This window comes from Ciconia boyciana, unplaced genomic scaffold (assembly GCF_034638445.1).
Source record: "Ciconia boyciana unplaced genomic scaffold, ASM3463844v1 HiC_scaffold_38, whole genome shotgun sequence".
In the NCBI taxonomy this organism is placed as follows: domain Eukaryota; kingdom Metazoa; phylum Chordata; class Aves; order Ciconiiformes; family Ciconiidae; genus Ciconia; species Ciconia boyciana.
In genome coordinates this window covers 349,268-371,914 of record NW_027328406.1, presented here as the reverse complement: position 1 = coordinate 371,914, position 22,647 = coordinate 349,268, and the positions used below count along the sequence as shown (strand labels likewise).

General features: G+C 64.6%; 3 protein-coding genes across 3 annotated transcripts in view; 1 reads left to right on the top strand and 2 right to left on the bottom strand.

Annotated features, from left to right (window-relative positions):
* The window catches only part of LOC140645784 (myosin-6-like), a 27,324-nt gene extending 21,184 nt beyond the window's left edge, over nucleotides 1-6,140 (top strand). The window contains exons 31-39 of the mRNA XM_072849230.1: nucleotides 2,540-2,705; nucleotides 2,787-2,911; nucleotides 3,012-3,320; nucleotides 3,433-3,636; nucleotides 3,872-3,997; nucleotides 4,088-4,363; nucleotides 5,474-5,569; nucleotides 5,661-5,795; nucleotides 5,888-6,140. Of these exons, the coding sequence (XP_072705331.1) occupies nucleotides 2,540-2,705; nucleotides 2,787-2,911; nucleotides 3,012-3,320; nucleotides 3,433-3,636; nucleotides 3,872-3,997; nucleotides 4,088-4,363; nucleotides 5,474-5,569; nucleotides 5,661-5,795; nucleotides 5,888-5,908 (1,458 nt within the window). The 3' untranslated portion in view covers nucleotides 5,909-6,140. The remainder of the gene's footprint in view (nucleotides 1-2,539; nucleotides 2,706-2,786; nucleotides 2,912-3,011; nucleotides 3,321-3,432; nucleotides 3,637-3,871; nucleotides 3,998-4,087; nucleotides 4,364-5,473; nucleotides 5,570-5,660; nucleotides 5,796-5,887) is intronic.
* Nucleotides 6,141-6,171: 31 nt separating this feature from the next.
* LOC140645798 (CKLF-like MARVEL transmembrane domain-containing protein 5) lies at nucleotides 6,172-6,786 on the bottom strand. Its single transcript, XM_072849264.1, has 3 exons — nucleotides 6,568-6,786; nucleotides 6,393-6,477; nucleotides 6,172-6,284 (listed from the first exon to the last, which is right to left on the bottom strand). The coding sequence occupies exons 1-3, from the start codon at nucleotides 6,766-6,768 to the stop codon at nucleotides 6,262-6,264; spliced, it is 309 nt and encodes a 102-aa protein (XP_072705365.1). The 5' UTR covers nucleotides 6,769-6,786; the 3' UTR covers nucleotides 6,172-6,261.
* A 7,914-nt stretch (nucleotides 6,787-14,700) lies between these two features.
* On the bottom strand, nucleotides 14,701-22,491 carry PABPN1 (poly(A) binding protein nuclear 1). Its single transcript, XM_072849267.1, has 7 exons — nucleotides 22,336-22,491; nucleotides 21,368-21,482; nucleotides 21,206-21,273; nucleotides 21,011-21,117; nucleotides 20,828-20,915; nucleotides 20,592-20,740; nucleotides 14,701-14,943 (listed from the first exon to the last, which is right to left on the bottom strand). The coding sequence occupies exons 2-7, from the start codon at nucleotides 21,447-21,449 to the stop codon at nucleotides 14,904-14,906; spliced, it is 534 nt and encodes a 177-aa protein (XP_072705368.1). The 5' UTR covers nucleotides 21,450-21,482; nucleotides 22,336-22,491; the 3' UTR covers nucleotides 14,701-14,903.
* Between the last annotated feature and the right edge of the window lie 156 nt (nucleotides 22,492-22,647).

Below are 22,647 nucleotides of genomic sequence, written 5' to 3'. Positions count from 1 at the left end.
GAGGAGGAGGAGGAGGACAAGGAGGAGAAGGACAAGGAGGAGGAGGAGGAGGAGAAGGAGGAGGAGGAGGAGGAGGAGGACAAGGAGGAGGAGGACAAGGAGGAGGAGGAGGAGAAGGAGGAGGAGGAGGAGGAGAAGGACAAGGAGGAGAAGGAGGAGGAGAAGGAGGAGAAGGACAAGGAGGAGAAGGAGGAGGAGAAGGACAAGGAGAAGGAGAAGGAGAAAGACAAGGAGGAGGAGTAGGAGGAGGAGGAGAAGGAGGAGGAGGAGGACAAGGTGAAGGAGGAGGACAAGGAGGAGAAGGACAACGAGGAGGAGGAGGAGGACAAGGAGAAGGAGGAGGAGAAGGAGGAGGAGAAGGACAAGGAGGAGGAGGAGTACAAAGAGGAGGAGAAGGACAAGAAGGAGGAGAAGGAGGAGAAGGACAAGGAGGAGGAGAAGGAGGAGAAGGAGAAGGAAGAGGGGGAGGAGGAGAAGGAGGAGAAGGAGGAAGAGAAGAAGGAGGAGAAGAAGGAGGAGAAGGAGGAGGAGAAGGAGGAGGAGGACAAGGAGAAGGAGGAGGAGGAGGAGAAGGAGGAGGAGGAGGACAAGGAGGAGGAGGACAAGGAGGAGGAGGAGGAGGAGGAGGAAGAGGAGGAGAAGGAGGAGGAGGAGAAGGAGAAGGAGGAGGAGGAGGACAAGAAGGAGGAGGAGGAGGAGAAGGAGGAGGAGAAGGACAAGGAGGAGGAGGAGGAGAAGGAGGAGGAGAAGGACAAAGAGGAGGAGGAGTAGGAGGAGGAGGAGAAGGACAGGGAGGAGGAGGAGGAGGAGGAAAAGGAGAAGGAGGAGGACAAGGACAAGGAGGAGGAGGAGGAGGAGAAGGAGAAGGAGGAGGAGAAGGACAAGGAGGAGGAGAAGGAGGAGAAGGAGAAGGAAGAGGGGGAGGAGGAGAAGGAGGAGGAGAAGGAGGAAGAGAAGAAGGAGGAGAAGAAGGAGGAGAAGAAGGAGGAGAAGGAGGAGAAGGAGGAGAAGGACAAGGAGGAGGAGGAGGAGGAGGAGGAGGAAGAGGAGGAGAAGGAGGAGGAGGAGAATGAGGAGGACGAGGAGGACAAGGAGGAGGAGGAGGAGAATGAGGAGGAGAAGGAGGAGGAGGAGAAGGAGAAGGAGGACAAGGAGGAGGAGGACGAGGAGGACGAGGAGGACGAGGACAAGGAGGAGGAGGAGGACAAGGAGGAGGAGGACTAGGGGGAGGACAAGGAGGAGGACAAGGAGGACAACGAGGAGGAGGAGGAGGACAAGGAGAAGGAGGAGGACAAGGAGGAGGAGGAGGAGGAGGAGGACAAGGAGAAGGACAGGGAGGAGGAGGAGAAGGAGAAGAAGGACAGGGGGGAGGAGGAGGAGGACGAGGACAAGGAGAAGGAGGAGGACAAGGAGAAGGAGGAGGAGGACAAGGAGGAAGAGAAGGAGAAGGAGGAGGACAAGGAGGAGAAGAACAAGGAGGAGGACAAGGAGGAGGAGGAGGAGGAGGAGGAGGACAAGGAGGAGGAGAAGGAGCAGGAGGAGGACAAGGAGAAGGAGGAGGACAAGGAGGAGGAGAAGGACAAGGAGGAGGAGAAGGAGGAGAAGGATAAGGAAGAGGGGGAGGAGGAGAAGGAGGAGGAGAAGGAGGAGAAGGAGGAAGAGAAGAAGGAGGAGAAGGAGGAGGACAAGGAGGAGAAGGACAAGGAGGAGGACAAGGAGGAGGAGGAGGAAGAGGAGGAGAAGGAGGAGGAGAAGGAGGAGGAGAATGAGGAGGAGGAGGAGAATGAGGAGGAGAATGAGGAGGAGAAGGACGAGGAGGAGGAGGAGGAGGAGGAGGACGAGGAGGACGAGGACGAGGAGGACGAGGAGGACAAGGAGGAGGAGAAGGAGAAGGACGAGGAGGAGGACAAGGAGGACAACGAGGAGAAGGAGGAGGAGGAGGATAAGGAGAAGGAGGAGGACAAGGACAAGGAGAAGGAGGAGGAGGAGGAGAAGGACGAGGAGAAGGAGGAGGAGAAGGAGGAGGAGAAGGAGAAGGACGAGGAGGAGGACAAGGAGGACAACGAGGAGAAGGAGGAGGAGGAGGATAAGGAGAAGGAGGAGGACAAGGACAAGGAGGAGGAGGAGAAGGAGGAGGAGGAGAAAGACAGGGAGGAGGAGGAGAAGGAGGAGAATGACAGTGAGGAGGAGGAGGAGGAGGACAAGGAGAAGGAGAAGGAGGAGGAGAAGGACAAGGAGGAGAAGGAGAAGGAGAAGGAGAAGGAGAAGGAGAAGGAGAAGGAGAAGGAGAAGGAGAAGGAGAAGGAGAAGGAGAAGGAGAAGGAGAAGGAGAAGGAGAAGGAGAAGGAGAAGGAGAAGGAGGAGGAGAAGGAGGAGGAGAAGGAGGAGGAGAAGGACAAGGAGGAGGAGGAGAAGGAGAAGGACAAGGAGAAGGAGAAGGAGAAGGAGAAGGAGAAGGAGGACAAGGAGGAGAAGGAGGAGCAGGAGGTTCTTCAGGGGGAAGCAGCTGGCGAGCAGGGGCCTGGCGGCGTCCCCGTAGATCTTGTCCGAGTGGAAGCAGAAGTTCGAGGAGTCGCAGACGGAGCTGGAGGCGTCGCAGAAGGAGGCCAGGTCCCTCAGCACCGAGCTCTTCAAGCTGAAGAACGCCTACGAGGAGTCGCTCGAGCACCTGGAGACCTTCAAGAGGGAGAACAAGAACCTCCAAGGTGAGCCCAGGGGCCTCCCCCCGCCCACCTCCTCCTTCTCCGCCGCCTGCCGCGGGACCTGACGCCGCCTCCCCCGGCCAGAGGAGATCTCGGACCTCACGGAGCAGCTGGGCGCCGGCCACAAGACCATCCACGAGCTGGAGAAGGTCCGGAAGCAGCTGGACGCCGAGAAGCTGGAGCTCCAGGCCGCGCTGGAGGAGGCCGAGGTGAGCCCAGGCGCGGCCCCGCGCTCTCCCGGTCTCCTCCGGGGCCCCCGACGTCCCCTCTGGACGTCCCCTCTGGACGTCACGTCCCTCCGTCCCCCAGGCCTCTCTGGAGCACGAGGAGGGGAAGATCTTGAGGGCCCAGCTGGAGTTCAACCAGGTCAAGGCGGACTACGAGCGCAAGCTGGCCGAGAAGGACGAGGAGATGGAGCAGGCCAAGCGCAACCACCTGCGGGCGGTGGACTCCCTGCAGACCTCGCTGGACGCCGAGACCCGCAGCCGCAACGAGGCCCTGAGGCTGAAGAAGAAGATGGAGGGCGACCTCAACGAGATGGAGATCCAGCTCGGCCACGCCAACCGCCTGGCCGCCGAGGCCCAGAAGCAAGTCAAGACCTTGCAGGGCTACCTCAAGGTACCTCCGCCCAGGAGAGGCGGAGGGGCGGCCCTTCCCGCCGCCCCGCGGCGCCGCCCGGCTGGCCGCCCGCCCCCTCGCCTCACCCTCTTCCCGCCACGCTGCCTCGCAGGACACCCAGCTGCAGCTGGACGACGCGGTGCGGGCCAACGAGGACCTGAAGGAGAACATCGCCATCGTGGAGCGGAGGAACAACCTCCTGCAGTCGGAGCTGGAGGAGCTGCGGGCGGCGGCCGAGCAGACCGAGAGGGCGCGGAAGTTGGCCGAGCAGGAGCTGGTGGAGGCCAGCGAGAGGGTCCAGCTCCTCCACTCCCAGGTGAGGCCTCGCGGACCTCCCGGGACAGAGGTCGCCTCCCCCCGGGAGAGAGGCCGCCTCCCCCCGGGGACGCTCCTCGCGGCCCGGAGGACCCCCGGGAGCGGGCGCCTGCCGGGGGGAGTCGCCAAGATCTCCGGCCGGAGACCCCCGGAGCCCGCGGAGACGGGGCGGGGCTGAAGGAGGAGCGGGCGGCAGCCCCACGGCCGCCTCCCGAGCTCCTCTCCTCCGCCTCCAGAACACCAGCCTCATCAACCAGAAGAAGAAGATGGAGGGCGACATCTCCCAGCTGCAGGCGGAGGTGGAAGAGGCCATCCAGGAGTGCAGGAACGCCGAGGAGAAGGCCAAGAAGGCCGTCACCGACGTGAGTGCGGCCTCCGGGAGGCCTTCCGCCGCGGGCCGCCGGGGAACGTGCCTCGGAGCTCCGTGGCTGCTCGCTTCTCTCCTGGGGCAGGCGGCCATGATGGCGGAGGAGCTGAAGAAGGAGCAGGACACCAGCGCCCACCTGGAGCGGATGAAGAAGAACATGGAGCAGACCATCAAGGACCTGCAGCTGCGGCTGGACGAGGCCGAGCAGTTGGCCCTCAAGGGGGGCAAGAAGCAGCTGCAGAAGCTGGAGGCCCGCGTGAGGGAGCTGGAGGCCGAGCTGGAGGCCGAGCAGAAGCGCAACGCCGAGAGCGTCAAGGGCCTCCGCAAGTCCGAGCGCCGCGTCAAGGAGCTCGGCTACCAGGTGGGGCCACCGCAGCCCGGCCCCTCTTCATCCAGACCCGTGGCGTGACCTGAAGGACAGCAGAGTTGGTGGCCGCAAGGACAGGGATGACCTAGAGCATGGCGCTGGAACCCATGGAGCTAGAGCAGGGTTGACCTGGTGGCCATAGGGTGACCCAGCACATTGAGCTGGTGGCCATCGGGACATGGGTGACCCAGGACATTGAGCTGGTGGCCACAGGGACATGGGTGACGCAGGACATCACCCCCTGTCCTTATATCCATGGAGCTAGAACACGGTTGACCTGGTGGCCACAGGGACACGGGTGACCCAGATGGTTGACCTGGTGGCCATAGGGACATGAGTGACCCAGGACATTGAGCTGGTGGCCATAGGGACATGGGTGACCCAGGACATCACCCCCTGCCCCTATATCCATGGACCTATAACATGATTGACCTGGTGGCCACAGGCACATGGGTGACTCAGAAGGTTGATCTGGTGGCCATAGGGACATGGGTGACCCAGAACATTGACCTGGTGGCCATAGGGACACAGGTGACCCAGAACATTGACTTGGTGCCCACAGGGACATGGGTGACCCAGAACCTCACACCCTCCCCCTACATCCATGGAGCTAGAACGTGGTTGACCTGGTGGCCACCAGGACACGGGTGACCCAGAAGCTTGATCTGGTGGTTGTAGGTACAGAGGTGACCCAGGACATTGAGCTGGTGGCCTGGTGGCCACAGGCACACGGGTGACCCAGAACATTGACCTGGTGGCCATAGGGACACAGGTGACCCAGAACGTTGACCTGGTGGCCACAGGCACACGGGTGACCCAGAACGTTGACCTGGTGGCCACAGGCACACGGGTGACCCAGAACACCACTCGTTGCCTCCACACCCCCAGAGACCGAGAACACCAGAGACCTAGAGCTCACCCCTTGCCCTAGGGCGACCTAGAACACGACCGGCCCGGCGGCCACGGGGTCCCGCAGACGCTGAACCCCAGCCCAGCCTCCGCCCAGGAGGTCTCCAGGCAGGGAAACCGAGGCACGGCCAGGCCCCGGGAGAGCCGGCCACGCCCCGGGGCCGATCTCCAGCCCCGCCCCTCTCCCCCCCGCAGACGGAGGAGGACCGCAAGAACCTGGCGCGGCTGCAGGAGCTGGTGGACAAGCTGCAGCTGAAGGTCAAGGCCTACAAGCGGCAGGCGGAGGAGGCGGTGGGTGCCCGGCGGGGCCGGGGGGGCCGGGGGGCCGGCCGGGTGTGGGGTGGCCCCACTGACGCCCCCCGCCCGCCCCGCCCCCCCCCAGGAGGAACAGGCCAACGCCAACCTGGCCAAGTTCCGCAAGGCGCAGCACGAGCTGGACGAGGCGGAGGAACGCGCCGACATCGCCGAGTCCCAGGTCAACAAGCTGCGGGCCAGGAGCCGCGACGCGGGAGCCAAGGTGGGGCCCGCCCCACGGCCGCCCCACGGCCGCCCCGCGCCCGCCCCGCGCCTGTCCCCTCCCCCCTCACCTTCTCTTCCACTCCACCCCAGAAGCTTCACGACGAGGAGTGACCCCACCACCACGAGAGACCCCACCACCACCACGAGTGACCCCACCACCACCCTCCCCCGTCCAAGACGGGCTCCTAACGACGTAGAAGTAGTTAATTAATTAACGACGACCAGAAGAACCCAGGCGTCCGGGGAGATGTTCTCCAAGCGGAGCAGACCCAGGCGTCCGGGAGCGGTGGGATGGAAGGGAGGGACACAATGTCTCCTCGCCCACCCCACCCCAAAAAAAACATGACCACAGAGAAGCATCAGCCGTGGAAGAGGTTTAAATTGGGAGGTTATGGGGCGGGGGTTATGGGGCGGGGGTTATGGGGCCCAGGGAATGATGGGACATCAGTTTGAGGGGTGTCCAGTTAGGTTGACTCCATGTCGGGGTCTGGAAGAGAAAGAGAAGGGGGTTGGAGAACATGGAGGACAAGATGGGGGACAAGATGGGGGACAAGATGGCGGACAAGATGGCGGACAAGATGGCCCGGTCACTCACCCTGTCCCCCTGCCGGGGCCACCTTGGTGCGGTAGGTGACGAAGGCGTCGAAGGCGAAGAGGAAGGAGAGGATGAGGCTGAAGGTCTGGGGAGGAGGGGAAAGGGGCGTGGCCTGGTCAGACAGGGGGTGGGGTTATGGGGTGGGGGCGGAGCTTGAGGGGGGTGGGGCACTCACAAAGGTGGTGGCGGCCAAGGCGTCCCGGGAGGCGGCCAGGGCCACCAGAGCCACGACGAGGAAGATGATGGTCCCGCTGACGGCCCGGAGGAGGTCCTGGGGGGACGTGGGGGGACAGCGTGGGGACACGAGGAGGACACCATGGGGGGACACCATGGGGACATGAGGAGGACACCACGGGGGACATGAGGAGGACACCATGGGGGGACACCATGGGGACACGAGGAGGACGCCATGGGGACACAAGGAGGACACCATGGGGGGACACCATGGGGGACATGAGGAGGACGCCATGGGGGGACACCATGGGGACACAAGGGGGACACCATGGGGGACACGAGGAGGACGCCATGGGGACATGAGGAGGACACCATGGGGACACGAGGAGGACACCATGGGGGGACACCATGGGGACACGAGGGGGACACCACGGGGGACACGAGGAGGACGCCATGGGGACACCACAGGGGACACGAGGAGGACACTGTGGGGGGACACCATGGGGACATGAGGGGACACAAAGAGGACACCATGGGGACATGAGGACACCATGGGGGGACACCATGGGGACACGAGGAGGACGCCATGGGGACACCACAGGGGACATGAGAAGGACAGCGTGGGGACACAAGGAGGACACAAGGAGGACACCGTGGGGGACGCCATGGGGACACGAGGAGGACACTGAGGAGGACGCCATGGGGACATGAGAAGGGCACCGAGGAGGACCCCATAGGCACATGAGGGGACACGAGGACACCGTGGGGACACCATGGGGACATGAGAGGACACGAGGAGGACGCCATGGGAAACACCACGGGGACATCAAGGCAGATGAGGAGGACACCATGGGGGACACCACGGGGACACGAGGAGGACACCATGGGGAGACACCGAGGGGGACACCGAGGGGGACACCGAGGGGGGTCACCATGGGGACATGAGAGGGACACTGGGGGGGACACCATGGGGACACGAAGAGGGACACCGTGGGAGACACCACTGAGACATCAAGGGAGATGAGGAGGACACCACAGGGGACACGAAGAGGACACCATGGGGACATGAGAGGGACACCGAGGAGGACGCCATGGGGACACGAGAAGGACGCCATGGGGGGACACCAAGGGGGACACCGAGGGGGGTCACCATGGGGACATGAAGGGACACGAGGAGGACAGCATGGGGATACCATGGGGGACACGAGAGGGACACCGTGGGGGGACGCCATGGGGACATGAGGAGGACACCACGGGGGGACACCAGGAGATGCCAAGATGGACACAGAGGGGACACCACGGGGGACACCAAGGGGACGACGCCATGGGGGGACACCAGGAGACACCAAGATGGACATGGAAGGGACACCAAGGCGACGACACCATGGGGGGACACCGTGGGGACATAAGAGGGGACAGCAGGAGATGCCCCGATGGACAGGGAGGGGACACCACAGGGACAAGACCATGGGGGGACACCAGGAGACACCAAGATGGACACCGAGGGGACAACACCAGGGGGGGACACCAGGAGATACCACGATGGACACGGAGGGGACACCATGGGGGACACCAAGGGGACAACACCACAGTGGGGACACCATGGGGTCAGGAGAGGGGACACCAGGAGATGCCAGGATGGATGTGGAGGGGACACCACGGGGACGACACCACGGGGGGACACCATGGGGGGACACCAGGAGATGCCAAGGTGGACAGGGAGGGGACACCAAGGGGATGACACCAGGGGATGCCCAGATGGACAGCAAGGGGACAACACCACGGGGGACACCATGGGGACAGGAGAGGGGACACCACGGGGACGACACCACGGGGGGACACCATGGGGACAGGAGAGGGGACACCACGGGGGGGGACACCATGGGGGACACCATGGGGACAGGAGAGGGGACACCATGGGGGGGACACCACGGGTCGACACCATGGGGGACACCAGGAGACACCAAGATGGACACCGAGGAGGACACCATGGGGACAGGAGGGGACACCACGGGGGGGGACACCACGGGAGGACACCATGGGGACAGGAGAGGGGACACCAGGAGATACCAAGATGGACACCGAGGAGGACACCATGGGGACAGGGAGGGGACACCACGGGGACGACACCCCGGGGGGACACCATGGGGACAGGAGGGGACACCACAGGGACAACACCATGGGGACACCGTGGGGACAGGAGAGGGGACACCAGGAGATGCCCCGATGGACAGGGAGGGGACACCACGGGGTCGACACCATGGGGGGACACCATGGGGACAGGAGAGGGGACACCACAGGGACAACACCACGGGGGGACACCATGGGGGGACACCAGGAGACACCAAGATGGACACCGAGGAGGACACCATGGGGACAGGAGAGGGGACACCACGGGGACGACACCACGGGGGGACACCATAGAGACAGGAGGGGACACCACAGGGACGACACCATGGGGACACCATGGGGACAGGAGAGGGGACACCAGGAGATACCAAGATGGACACCGAGGAGGACACCATGGGGACAGGAGAGGGGACACCAGGAGATGCCCCAATGGACAGGGAGGGGACACCACGGGGTCGACACCACGGGGTCGACACCGTGGGGGACACCAGGAGACACCAAGATGGACACCGAGGAGGACACCATGGGGACAGGAGGGGACACCACGGGGACGACACCACGGGGGGACACCATGGGGAGAGGAGAGGGGACACCACGGGGGGGGACACCATGGGGGGACACCAGGAGACACCAAGATGGACACCGAGGAGGACACCATGGGGACAGGAGGGGACACCACGGGGGGACACCATGGGGGGACACCATGGGGACAGGAGGGGACACCAGGAGATGCCCCGATGGACAGGGAGGGGACACCACGGGGTCGACACCACGGGGTCGACACCGTGGGGGGACACCAGGAGACACCAAGATGGACACCGAGGAGGACACCATGGGGACAGGAGGGGACACCCCGGGGGGACGCCAGGAAACGCCCCGATGGACAGGGAGGGGACGCCGCGGGGGACGCGTGGGGCGGCCGTGGGTCACGTACCAGGCAGGGCCCGTAGCCGTGGGGCAGGCGGGGCGGGGCCCGCAGCAGGCGGCCCCCCAGGGCGGCCGCGCCCCCCAGGGCCTGCAGCAGCGCCGGGGCCAGCGTGGGGGGCGCGGGCGGGGCCAGCAGCCCCACAACCGCCCCACAGAGCACCTGGGTGGGGACGGGGCGCGGCCGCCCCACGGCGGGCTATGGCACCCCCGAGAGGGCCGCCGGGCCCCACGGCGCCCCGTAGCGCCCCACAGAGCCCCAGTAGAGACGCCCAGAGCCCCACAGCGCCCCAGAGCCCCATAGAGCCCCACAGCGCCCCGGTAGAGACCCCCAGAGCCCCACAGCGCCCCATAGCACCCAGAGAGCCCCACAGCACCCAGAGAGACCCCCAGCAACCCCATAGCACCCCCAGCGCCCCACATCGCCCCTATAGAGCCCCACAGCACCCCAGAGAGCCCCACAGCACCCCCATAGCCCCCCAGTGCCCCACAGCACCCCAGAGACCCCCATAGCACCCCCAGCACCCCACATCGCCCCTATAGAGCCCCATAGCACCCCCAGAGAGCCCCATAGCACCCCATAGCACTCCTAGAGCCCCACAGCACCCCTACAGCGCCCCATAGCGCCCCTATAGCACCCCACATCGCACCACTGCACCCCATAATGCCCCTATAGAGCCCCACAGCACCCCACATCGCCCCTATAGAGCCCCATAGCACCCCCAGAGAGCCCCATAGCACCCCTAGAGCCCCACATCGCCCCTATAGCGCCCCACAGCACCCCCATAGCGCTCCTATAGCGCCCCATAGCACCCCTATAGCGCCCACATCGCCCCATAGCACCCCACATCGCCCCTATAGCGCCCCACAGCACCCCCATAGCGCTCCTATAGCGCCCCATAGCACCCCTATAGCGCCCCACATCGCCCCATAGCACCCCACATCGCCCCTATAGCGCCCCACAGCACCCCCATAGCGCCCCATAGCACCCCTATAGCGCCCCACATCGCCCCATAGCACCCCACATCGCCCCTATAGCACCCCACAGCACCCCACTTCGCCCCACATCGCCCCCTACCAGCTCGGCCCCCAGCAGCAGCCCCCGGGGTGCGCAGGACCCCAGGTCGAAGGCCCCGGCCGGCTCCTGCTGCCCCATGGCGGGGGAGGGGACACGGGGGGAGGGACCCGGGGGGAGGGGACCCGAGGGGGAGGGGAGGGACCCGGTGACGGGCGGCGCCGGGACGGGGACAAAGGGACATTGTGTGGGGCTGGGAGGGGCAGGGGGACTGGGAGGCACTGGGGAGGGGGGAGGGGACTGGGAGTGACTGGGGGGTGACTGGGGGCAACTGGGAGGGGCTGGGAGGGGACTGGGAGTGACTGGGGGCAACTGGGAGGCACTGGGGGGGCTGGGAGGGGACTGGGAGGCACTGGGGGGGCTGGGAGGGGACTGGGAGCAACTGGGAGGCACTGGGGGGCTGGGAGGGGACTGGGAGGCACTGGGGGCAACTGGGAGGGACTGGGAGTGACTGGGGGCAACTGGGAGGCACTGGGGGGGAGGGGACTGGGAGTGACTGGGGGGTGACTGGGGGCAACTGGGAGGGGCTGGGAGGGGACTGGGAGTGACTGGGGGCAACTGGGAGGCACCCTGGGGGGTGACTGGGGGCAACTGGGAGGCACTGGGGGCTGGGAGGGGACTGGGAGTGACTGGGGGGGTGACTGGGGGCAACTGGGAGGGGCTGGGAGGGGACTGGGAGTGACTGGGGGCAACTGGGAGGCACTGGGGGGCTGGGAGGGACTGGGAGTGACTGGGGGGTGACTGGGGGCAACTGGGAGGGGCTGGGAGGGGACTGGGAGGCACTGGGGGCAACTGGGAGGCACTGGGGGGAGCTGGGAGGGGACTGGGAGGCGCTGGGGGGGCTGGGAGCAACTGGGAAGCACTGGGGGGCTGGGAGGCACTGGGGGCAACTGGGAGGCACTGGGGGGGCTGGGAGGGGACTGGGAGTGACTTGGGGCAACTGGGAGGCACTGGGAGGGAGGGTGACTGGAGAGCACTGGGAGGCGACTGGGGGCAACTGGGATTGGCTAGGAAGCACTGGGGGGACGAGTGGGGGCAACTGGGAGGCACTGGGGGGGGCTGGGAGGGGACTGGGAGCAACTGGGAGGGTCTGGGGAGTGCCTAGGGGGTACTGGGGGCAACTGGGAGGTGACTGGGAAACACTGGGAGGCACTGGGGGGTGACTGGGGAGCACTTGGAGCAACTGGGAAGCACTGGGGGGGGTAACTGGGTGCAACGGGGAGTGACTGGGAGGCACTGGGAAGCACTTGGAGCTACTGGGAGGCACTGGGGGGGCGACTGGGGGCAACTGGGATTGGCTGGGAGGCACTGAGGGGTGACTGGAGAGCACTGGGAGGGTACTGGGAAGCGACTGGGGAGCACTTGGAGCTACTGGGGGGCAACTGGGATTGGCTGGGTGCAACTGGGAGTGACTGGAGAGCACTGGGAGGGTACTGGGAAGCGACTGGGGAGCACTTGGAGCTACTGGGGGGCAACTGGGATTGGCTGGGTGCAACTGGGAGTGACTGGGGGCAACTGGGATTGGCTGGGAAGCACTGGAGAGCACTGGGAGGGACTGGGGGCAACTGGGAGGGACTGGGGGGCAACTGGGAGGGGTGACTGGGAGGCACTGGGGAGTGCCTAGGGGGTGACTGGGAGGCACTGCAGAGCACTGGGAGGGACTGGGGGCAACTGGGAAGCACTGGGAGGTGACTGGGAGGTGACTGGGGAGCACTTGGAGCTACTGGGAGGCAACTGGGATTGGCTGGGTGCAACTGGGGGCAACTGGGATTGGCTGGGAAGCACTGGAGAGCACTGGGAGGGACTGGGGGCAACTGGGAGGTGACTGGAGAGCAACTGGGAGGTGACTGGGCACTGCTGGGGGGGGTGACTGGGAGGCACTGGAGAGCACTGGGAGGGACTGGGGGCAACTGGGGGGTGACTGGGAAGCACTGGGAGGTGACTGGAGAGCACTGGGAGGTGACTGGGGGGTGACTGGGGAGCACTTGGAGCTACTGGGAGGCACTGGGGGGCAACTGGGATTGGCCGGGAAGCACTGGGGGGTGACTGGGTGCAACTGGGAGTCACTGGGGGCAACTGGGAGGGACTGGGGGCAACTGGGGGGATGACTGGGAGGTGACTGGGAGGCACTGGGAGACCCCACCCCCGCCGCGGAGGGCGGCTGCTGCCTGGAGCACCCGAGGGGTCCCCTCCTGCCCCGGAGCCGCCCCTGCCCGGGAGGACCCCACCCCCACCCGATCTTCTGCCTGTCCTGGAGGACCTCCTCGGAGGACCGAGGCACCTTCTGCCTGTGCTGGAGAACCTCACCTCCACCTCAGAAGACCAAGACACCTCCTGCTTGTCCTGGAGAACCTCACTCTTGCCTTGGAGGACCATCAGCTTCTGCCTGGCCTCCAGAACCTCACCTCCACCTGATCTTCTGCCTGTGCTGGAGGACCTCACCTCCACCTCAGAGGACCAAGACACCTTCTGCCTGTCCTGGAGAACCTCACCTCCACCTGATCTTCTGCTTCTCTTGGAGGACCTTCTCTCCACCTCGGAAGACCAAGACACCTTCTGCCTGTGCTGGAGAACCTCACCTCCACCCGATCTTCTGCCTGGCCAGGAGGACCTCACCTCCACCTGATCTTCTGCTTCTCTTGGAGAGCCTCACTCCCACCTGATCTTCTGTTTGTCTTGGAGAACCTCACCTCCACCTGATCTTCTGCCTGGCCTGGAGGACCTCACTCCCACCTGATCTTCTGCTTGTCTTGGAGAACCTCACCTCCACCCGATCTTCTGCCTGGCCTGGAGGACCTCACCTCCATCTGATCTTCTGCCTGTGCTGGAGGACCTCACCTCCACCTCGGAGGACCAAGACACCTTCTGCCTGTGCTGGAGGACCTCACCTCCACCTGATCTTCTGCCTGTGCTGGAGGACCTCACCTCCACCTGATCTTCTGCTTCTCTTGGAGAACCTTCTCTCCACCTTGGAAGACCAAGGCACCTTCTGCCTGGCCAGGAGGACCTCACTCCCACCTGATCTTCTGCTTGTCTTGGAGAACCTCACCTCCACCTGATCTTCTGCTTCTCTTGGAGGACCTTCTGTCCACCTTGGAAGACCAAGGCATCTTCTGCCTGGCCTGGAGGACCTCACCTCCACCTGATCTTCTGCCTGGCCTGGAGGACCTCACCTCCACCTCAGAGGACCAAGACACCTTCTGCCTGTCCTGGAGAACCTCACCTCCACCTGATCTTCTGCTTCTCTTGGAGGACCTTCTGTCCACCTTGGAAGACCAAGGCATCTTCTGCCTGTGCTGGAGAACCTCACCTCCACCTGATCTTCTGCCTGGCCTGGAGGACCTCACCTCCACCTGATCTTCTGCTTCTCTTGGAGGACCTTCTGTCCACCTTGGAAGACCAAGGCATCTTCTGCCTGTGCTGGAGAACCTCACCTCCACCTGATCTTCTGCCTGGCCTGGAGGACCTCACCTCCACCTCGGAGGACCAAGACACCTTCTGCCTGTGCTGGAGGACCTCACCTCCACCTGATCTTCTGCCTGTGCTGGAGGACCTCACCTCCACCTGATCTTCTGCCTGTGCTGGAGGACCTCACCTCCACCTGATCTTCTGCTTCTCTTGGAGAACCTTCTCTCCACCTTGGAAGACCAAGACACCTTCTGCCTGTGCTGGAGGACCTCACCTCCACCTGATCTTCTGCCTGTGCTGGAGGACCTCACCCCCACCCGATCTTCTGGTTCTCTTGGAGGACCTTCTCTCCACCTCGGAGGACCCCGTCACCCTCTGCCTCTCCTGGAGGACCTCATCCCACCTCGGAGGACCGACCCACCATCGCCCCACCCCACAGAACACCCCCCCGCCCCCCCACTCGCAGCACAGACACACCTCGTCCCCCCGGGGCCACTTTATTACCCCCCCCAAAAAACCACAACCCCCCCCCACAGCGCGGGGGCCCCTGACCCCGCCCCCCCGGCGACGTCCGGCCCTGCCCGGCCCCTCCGGCTCTGCCACCTGCAACGATAAACACACTCACATCTTGGGGGGTGGGGGGAGGAGGAGGGGGAAGAAAGAGGGGGGGAGGGGGAAAAAAAAAAGGGGGGCGCGTGGGGGAGGGGCCACGCGGGGCGGCGGCGCCCCCCCCCTCCCCCCCCACGGCCCCCGCCCCACGGCGGCGGCGTCCGGCTGCGGCGGTTCGGGGGAGCCCCGGACTAATAGGGGGAGTACCATGAGGTGGCTCTGGCCCGGCCCCTGTGGAAATGAGGGGGGAGGGGGGGGTTAGGGGGGGGCGCGGGGTTCCCCCTCTTCGGTCGGGCCAAGGAGGAGGACCAAAGCACCATCGGTGTGGCTTGGAGGACCTCGGCTGCCTTGGAGGACCGAGGCACACCCATCTCAGACCACCCTGGAGGACCTCAGTACCGTCAACCCACCCTGGAGGACCTCGGCTACCTTGGAGGACTGAAGTACACCCAACTCAGACCACCCTGGAGGACCTTGGCTACCTTGGAGGACCGAGGCACACCCATCTCAGACCACCCTGGAGGACCTCAGTACCATCAACCCACCCTGGAGGACCTCGGCTACCTTGGAGGACCTTGTCTATCTTGGAGAACCAAGGTACACCCAATTTAGACCACCTTGGAGGACCTTGGCTACCTTGGAGGACCGAGGTACACCCAACTCAGACCACCCTGGAGGACCTCAGTACCACCGACCCACCCTGGAGGACCTCGGCTGCCTTGGAGGACCGAGGTACACCCAACTCAGACCACCCTGGAGGACCTCAGTACCGTCAACCCACCCTGGAGGACCTTGGCTACCTTGGAGGACCAAGGCACACCCAACTCAAACCACCCTGGAGGACCTCAGTACCACCGACCAACCCTGGAGGACCTTCGCTACCTTGGAGGACCTTGTCTATCTTGGAGAACCAAGGTACACCCAATTCAGACCACCCTGGAGGACCTTGGCTACCTTGGAGGACCAAGGCACACCCAATTTAGACCACCCTGGAGGACCTCAGTACCACCGACCCACCCTGGAGGATCTCGGCTACCTTGGAGGACCGAGGTACACCCAACTCAGACCACCCTGGAGAACCTTAGTACCGTCAACCCACCCTGGAGGACCTCGGCTACCTTGGAGGACCAAGGTACACCCAACTCAGACCACCCTGGAGGACCTCAGTACCATCAACCTACCCTGGAGGACCTCGGCTGCCTTAGAGGACCGAGGTACACCCAACTCAGACCACCCTGGAGGACCTCGGCTGCCTTGGAGGACCGAGGCACACCCAACTCAGACCACCCTGGAGGACCTCAGTACCACCGACCCACCCTGGAGGACCTTGGCTACCTTGGAGGACCAAGACACACCCAATTTAGACCACCCCGGAGGACCTCAGTACCGTCAACCCACCCTGGAGGACCTCGGCTGCATTGGAGGACCAAGGCACACCCAACTCAGATCACCCTGGAGGACCTCAGTACCACCGACCCACCCTGGAGGACCTCGGCTACCTTGGAGGACCAAGGCACACCCAACTCAGACCCCCCTGGAGGACCTCGGCTGCCTTGGAGGACCAAGGCACACCCAACTCAGACCACCCTGGAGGACCTCAGTACTGTCAACCCACCCTGGAGGACCTCGGCTACCTTGGAGGACTGAAGTACACCCAACTCAGACCACCCTGGAGGACCTCAGTACCACCGACCCACCCTGGAGGACCTCGGCTGCCTTGGAGGACCGAGGCACACCCAACTCAGACCACTCTGGAGGACCTCAGTACCATCAACCCACCCTGGAGGACCTCGGCTACCTTGGAGGACTGAAGTACACCCAAGTTTGACCACCCTGGAGGACCTCAGTACCACCGACCCACCCTGGAGGACCTCGGCTACCTTGGAGGACCTTGTCTACCTTGCAGAACCAAGGTACACCCAATTTAGACCACCTTGGAGGACCTCGGCTACCTTGGAGGACCGAGGCACACCCAACTCAGACCATCCTGGAGGACCTCAGTACCATCAACCCACCCTGGAGAACCTTGGCTACCTTGGAGGACCAAGGTACACCCAACTTAGACCATCCTGGAGGACCTCAGTACCACCGACCCACCCTGGAGGACCTTGGCTACCTTGGAGGACCAAAGTACACCCAATTTAGACCACCCTGGAGGACCTCAGTACCACCGACTCACCCTGGAGAACCTCAGCTACCTTGCAGAACCAAGGTACACCCAACTTAGACTTCTCTGGAGGACCTCAGTACCATCAGCCCACCGTGGAGGACCTCGGCTACCTTGGAGGACTGAGGTACACCCAATTTAGACCACCCTGGAGCATCTTCATGCCATCAACCCACTCTGGAGGACCTTGTCTACGTTGCAAGACCAACGTACACCCAACTCACACCACCCTGGAGGACCTTCATACCATCAACCCACCCTGGAACACCTTGTCTACCTTGGAGGACCGAGCTACACCCAACTCAGACCACCCTGGAGGACCTCAGCTACCTCGGAGGACTGAAGTACACCCAACTTAGACCCCTCTGGAGCACCTCAGTACCATCAACCCACCCTGGAGGACCTCGGCTACGTTGGAGGACCAAGGTACACCCCACTTAGACCACCCTGGAGAACCCTAGTGCCATCAACCCACCCTAGAAGACCTTGTCTACCTTGGAGAACCAAAGGACACCCAACTCAGACCACCCTGGAGGACCTTAGACCACCCTGGAGAACCAAAGTACACCCAACTCAGACCACCCTGGAGGACCTCAGCTACCTCGGAGGACTGAAGTACACCCAACTTAGACCCCTCTGGAGCACCTCAGTACCATCAACCCACCCTGGAGGACCTTGGCTACGTTGGAGGACCAAGGTACACCCCACTTAGACCACCCTGGAGAACCCTAGTGCCATCAACCCACCCTAGAAGACCTTGTCTACCTTGGAGAACCAAAGGACACCCAACTCAGACCACCCTGGAGAACCTTGGTACCATCAAGCTACCCCAGAAGACCTTGGTTACCTTAGAAACCCAGGACAGACCCAACCCAGACCACCCTGGAGGACCTTAGTACCATCAACCCGCTCTGGAAGAGCTTGGAGGACCAACGTACCCTTGGACCACCCTGCAGACCCAAGCTCTCCCCTTTCAGACTGTTCTAGAAAACCTTAGTGCTCTTTGGACGACCGAAGAACCCTCAGCCCGCCCTGGAGGACCTCGGGTGGCTTGGAGGACCAAGGCACCCTTGGACCACCATGGAGAACCAAGGTACCCCTAGCTCAGGCCACCCTTGGAGGACCTCAGCACCATCAGCCCACCTTGGAGGACCAACCGCTTGTCCTGGAGGACCCCATCCCACCTTGGACCACCCGACCACCCTCAGCCAATGCCAGCGGACCTTGCTACAAGCCCCCACAGCCCTCAGTTCACTCTGGAGAACCTCACCCCGCCTTGGAGGACCCAGATACCATCAGCCCACCCTGAAGGACCCCAGCGACCCCCTAGAGGACCCCAACCACGTCCTGGAGGCCCCAACACCCCTCAGCCCACCCTGGAGACCCCCAACCACCTCCTGGAAGACTCCAACCACGTCCCAGAAAGCCCCAACACCCTTCAGCCCGCCTGGAGGACCCCAACCACCTCCTGGAGAACCCCAACCACATCCCAGAAGACCCCAACACCCCTCAGCCCACCCTGGAGGACCCCAACCACATCCAGGAAGACCCCAACACCCTTCAGACCACCCTGAAGAACCCCAACACCCTTCAGGCCACCCTGGAGGACCCCAACCCCGTCCAGGAGAACCCCAACCACGTCCCAGAAGACCCCAACACCCCTCAGCTCACTCTGGAGGACCCCAACCACCTCCTGGAGGACCCCAACCACGTCCAGGAAGACCCCAACACCCTTCAGGCCACCCTGGAGACCCCAACCACCCCCTGGAGAACCCCAACACCCTTCAGGCCACCCTAGAGCACCCCAACCACATCCATGAAGACCCCAACACCCTTCAGCCTGCCCTGGAGGACCCCAACCACATCCGGGAAGACCCCAACACCCTTCAGACGACCCTGGAGAACCCCAACCACCTCCTGGAGAACCCCAACCACGTCCCAGAAGACCCCAACACCCCTCAGCCCACTCTGGAGGACCCCAACCACCTCCTGGAGAACCCCAACCACGTCCCAGCAGACCCCAACACCCCCCAGCCCACTCTGGAGGGCCCCCACCACCTCCTGGAGGACCCCAACCACGTCCAGGAAGACCCCAACACCCTTCAGACGACCCTGGAGGACCCCAACCACCTCCTGGAGAACCCCAACCACATCCAAGAAGACCCCAACACCCCTCAGCCCACTCTGGAGGACCCCAACCACGTCCAGGAAGACCCCAACACCCTTCAGGCCACCCTGAAGAACCCTAACACCCTTCAGGCCACCCTGGAGGACCCCAACCCCGTCCAGGAGAACCCCAACCACGTCCCAGAAGACCCCAACACCCCTCAGCCCACTCTGGAGGACCCCAACCACCTCCTGGAAGACCCCAACCACGTCCCAGAAGACCCCCACACCCTTCAGCCTGCCCTGGAGGACCCCAACCACCTCCTGGAGGACCCCAACCACGTCCAGGCAGACCCCAACACCCCTCAGCCCACTCTGGAGGACCCCAACCACCTCCTGGAGGACCCCAACCACGTCCAGGAAGACCCCAACACCCTTCAGCCTGCCCTGGAGGACCCCAACCACCTCCTGGAGAACCCCAACAACATCCAAGAAGACCCCAACACCCTTCAGACGACCCTGGAGGACCCCAACCACGTCCAGGAAGACCCCAACACCCTTCAGGCCACCCTGAAGAACCCCAACACCCTTCAGGCCACCCTGGAGGACCCCAACCCCGTCCAGGAGAACCCCAACCACGTCCCAGAAGACCCCAACACCCCTCAGCCCACTCTGGAGGACCCCAACCACCTCCTGGAGGACCCCAACCACGTCCAGGAAGACCCCAACACCCTTCAGCCTGCCCTGGAGGAACCCAACCACCTCCTGGAGAACCCCAACCACGTCCCAGAAGACCCCAACACCCCTCAGCCCACCCTGGAGGACCCCAACCACCTCCTGGAGAACCCCAACCACGTCCCAGAAGACCCCAACACCCCTCAGTCCACTCTGGAGGACCCCAACCACCTCCTGGAGGACCCCAACCACGTCCAGGAAGACCCCAACACCCTTCAGACGACCCTGGAGGACCCCAACCACGTCCAGGAAGGCCCCAACACCCTTCAGCCTGCCCTGGAGGACCCCAACCACCTCCTGGAGAACCCCAACCACATCCAAGAAGACCCCAACACCCTTCAGACGACCCTGGAGGACCCCAACCACGTCCAGGAAGACCCCAACACCCTTCAGACCACCCTGAAGAACCCCAACACCCTTCAGGCCACCCTGGAGGACCCCAATCCCGTCCAGGAGAACCCCAACCACGTCCCAGAAGACCCCAACACCCCTCAGCCCACTCTGGAGGAGCCCAACCACCTCCTGGAAGACCCCAACCACGTCCAGGAAGACCCCAACACCCTTCAGCCCACTCTGGAGGACCCCAACCACCCCTGGAGAACCCCAACACCCTTCAGGCCACCCTAGAGCACCCCAACCACATCCAGGAAGACCCCAACACCCTTCAGGCCACCCTGGAGACCCCAACCACCTCCTGGAGAACCCCAACCACATCCGGGAAGACCCCAACACCCTTCAGGCCACCCTGGAGGACCCCAACCACGTCCAGGAAGACCCCAACCCCCTTCAGGCCACCCTGGAGACCCCAACCACCCCCTGGAGAACCCCATCACCCCTCAGCCCGCCCCGGAGGACCGGACACCCTGCCCACCTGTAGGCCCGCCCGCGAGGACGACTGTAGCCGCTGTAGAAGCGGGCGCGAGTCGCGCTGTAACCGCCGCCGCGGCCCCGGTAACGCGTGCGGGGAAAGCCCCGGTCCGTCGTGCTGATGCCAGGCCGGTTGGTTCGTTTGGGGATCACCTTAACGAGGGGCGGGGAGCGGGGGGTGAACGACGCAGGCGGAGCGGAGCGTCACCGCGCCGGCGACAACCCCCGCCGCGGCCCCACCTTAATTTGCCGCCCGCGGAACAGGGACTCATCCAGCGCCATCGACGTCCGCACCGATTCTTTGTCGGAAAACTCGATGTAGGCGAACCTGCGGGAGGGGGAGAGGGGCGCGGTGGGGCGCGGCGGGGCGTGGCAGGGCGCGGCGGGGCGCGGCAGGGCGTGGCGGGGCGCCCCCCGACTCACCCCTTGGGGTGGCCGCTGTACTTGTCGCACAGGATGGTGACGCGGTTGACGGAGCCGCAGCCGTGGAAGTGGGCCTCCAGCTCCTCCGCCGTGGCCCCGTAGTCCACCTTGGGGGGGGGACGCCACGATTTGGGGGGGGTGGGGGGGGGGCCCGGATGCCTGGGTCCCCGCGCCCCCCGCGCGCCCCCCGCTCACGTTGCCCACGTAGATGGAGCGAGCGTCCGCCTCCATTTTCTCCTCCAGGGACATGATGACCGGGCCGGCTGTAGGGGACGGGCGGGGGTCAAGGTGGGGACACCCCCCCGCCACCTGGGGGTGCCCCCCCCATCCCGCGGGGGCCACCAGGCCCCCCCTGACCGTTGCCCGGCGGGGGGCTCATGTTCATCTGCTTCTCCACTTCGTTCTGCAGCTCTTTCAGTTTTTCCGCCTCTTCCTCCATTTCCCGCACCCGGGCCTTGATGGCCTCCAGCTCCTGGAGAGCAGGGGGGAAGGGTCAAGGGTCAAGAAAGGGGGGGCACAGGTCAGGGGTCACCAGCAGGCTCCCCCCACGTGACCAAGGACCCCCCCAGGTGACTCTGAGCCCCTACCGTGTGACCAAGGACCCCCTCCCAATTCCCTCCACCCCCCTTGGGACTGTGGCCCCCCACCCCCTCCAGAGCCCCCCACGTGACCAAGGACCCCCATCCCCCCATGACTCTGCCCCCCACGTGACCAAAGACCCCCACCCCTCCATGTGACCAAGGACCCCCCATGACTCTGGACCCCCTCACGTGACCAAAGACCCCCACCCCCTCCATGTGACCAAGGACCCCCATGACTCTGCCCCCCACGTGACCAAAGACCCCCCACCCCTCCATGTGACCAAGGACCCCCCACATGACGCTGGACCCCCTCACGTGACCAAAGACCCCCACCCCTCCATGTGACCAAGGACCCCCCATGACTCTGCCCCCCACGTGACCAAAGACCCCCCACCCCTCCATGTGACCAAGGACCCCCCCATGACTCTGGACCCCCTCACGTGACCAAAGACCCCCAACCCCTCCAGAGCCCCCCATGTGACCAAGGACCCCCATCCCCCCCAACGTGACTCCAGACCCCCGCCACGTGACCAAGGACCCCATCCCCTCACCCCACGTGACTCCAGCCCCCGCCACGTGACCAAACACCCCCCATCCATCCCCTTCCCGCCAAGCCCCTCACCCCACGTGACCCAGGCGCTTCCCCCTACACGTGACCCCGGCCCCGCCCCACAGCCCCTTCCCGCCAAGCCCCTCGCCCCACGTGACCCCGCCCCCCCCCCCTTCTTCTCCCCTTCCCCTCACCGGGTCCTCGATGGCGGAGTCCCCCGGGTCTCCGTCCCCCAAACCCGCCTCCTCCTCCAACTCCTCGGCGGCTTCGTGCGGCGGATGCGGGGCGGCGGTAGCGGCGGCGGCGGCGGCAACACCAGCGGCTCCCCGGGCCCGGAACCCCCGGGCCGCCCCCCAAAGCTGCCGCCGTCCCCCCTCCTCCTCCTCCTCCTCCTCCTCCCCTCGGCCTCCCCCGCCCCTCCCGCGGGCCCCCGCCTCGCCTAAGGCCGCCGCCGCCGTCTCCTCTTGCCCCGCCGCCGCTCCCAACCCGTTCCCGTAGGGCGGCCC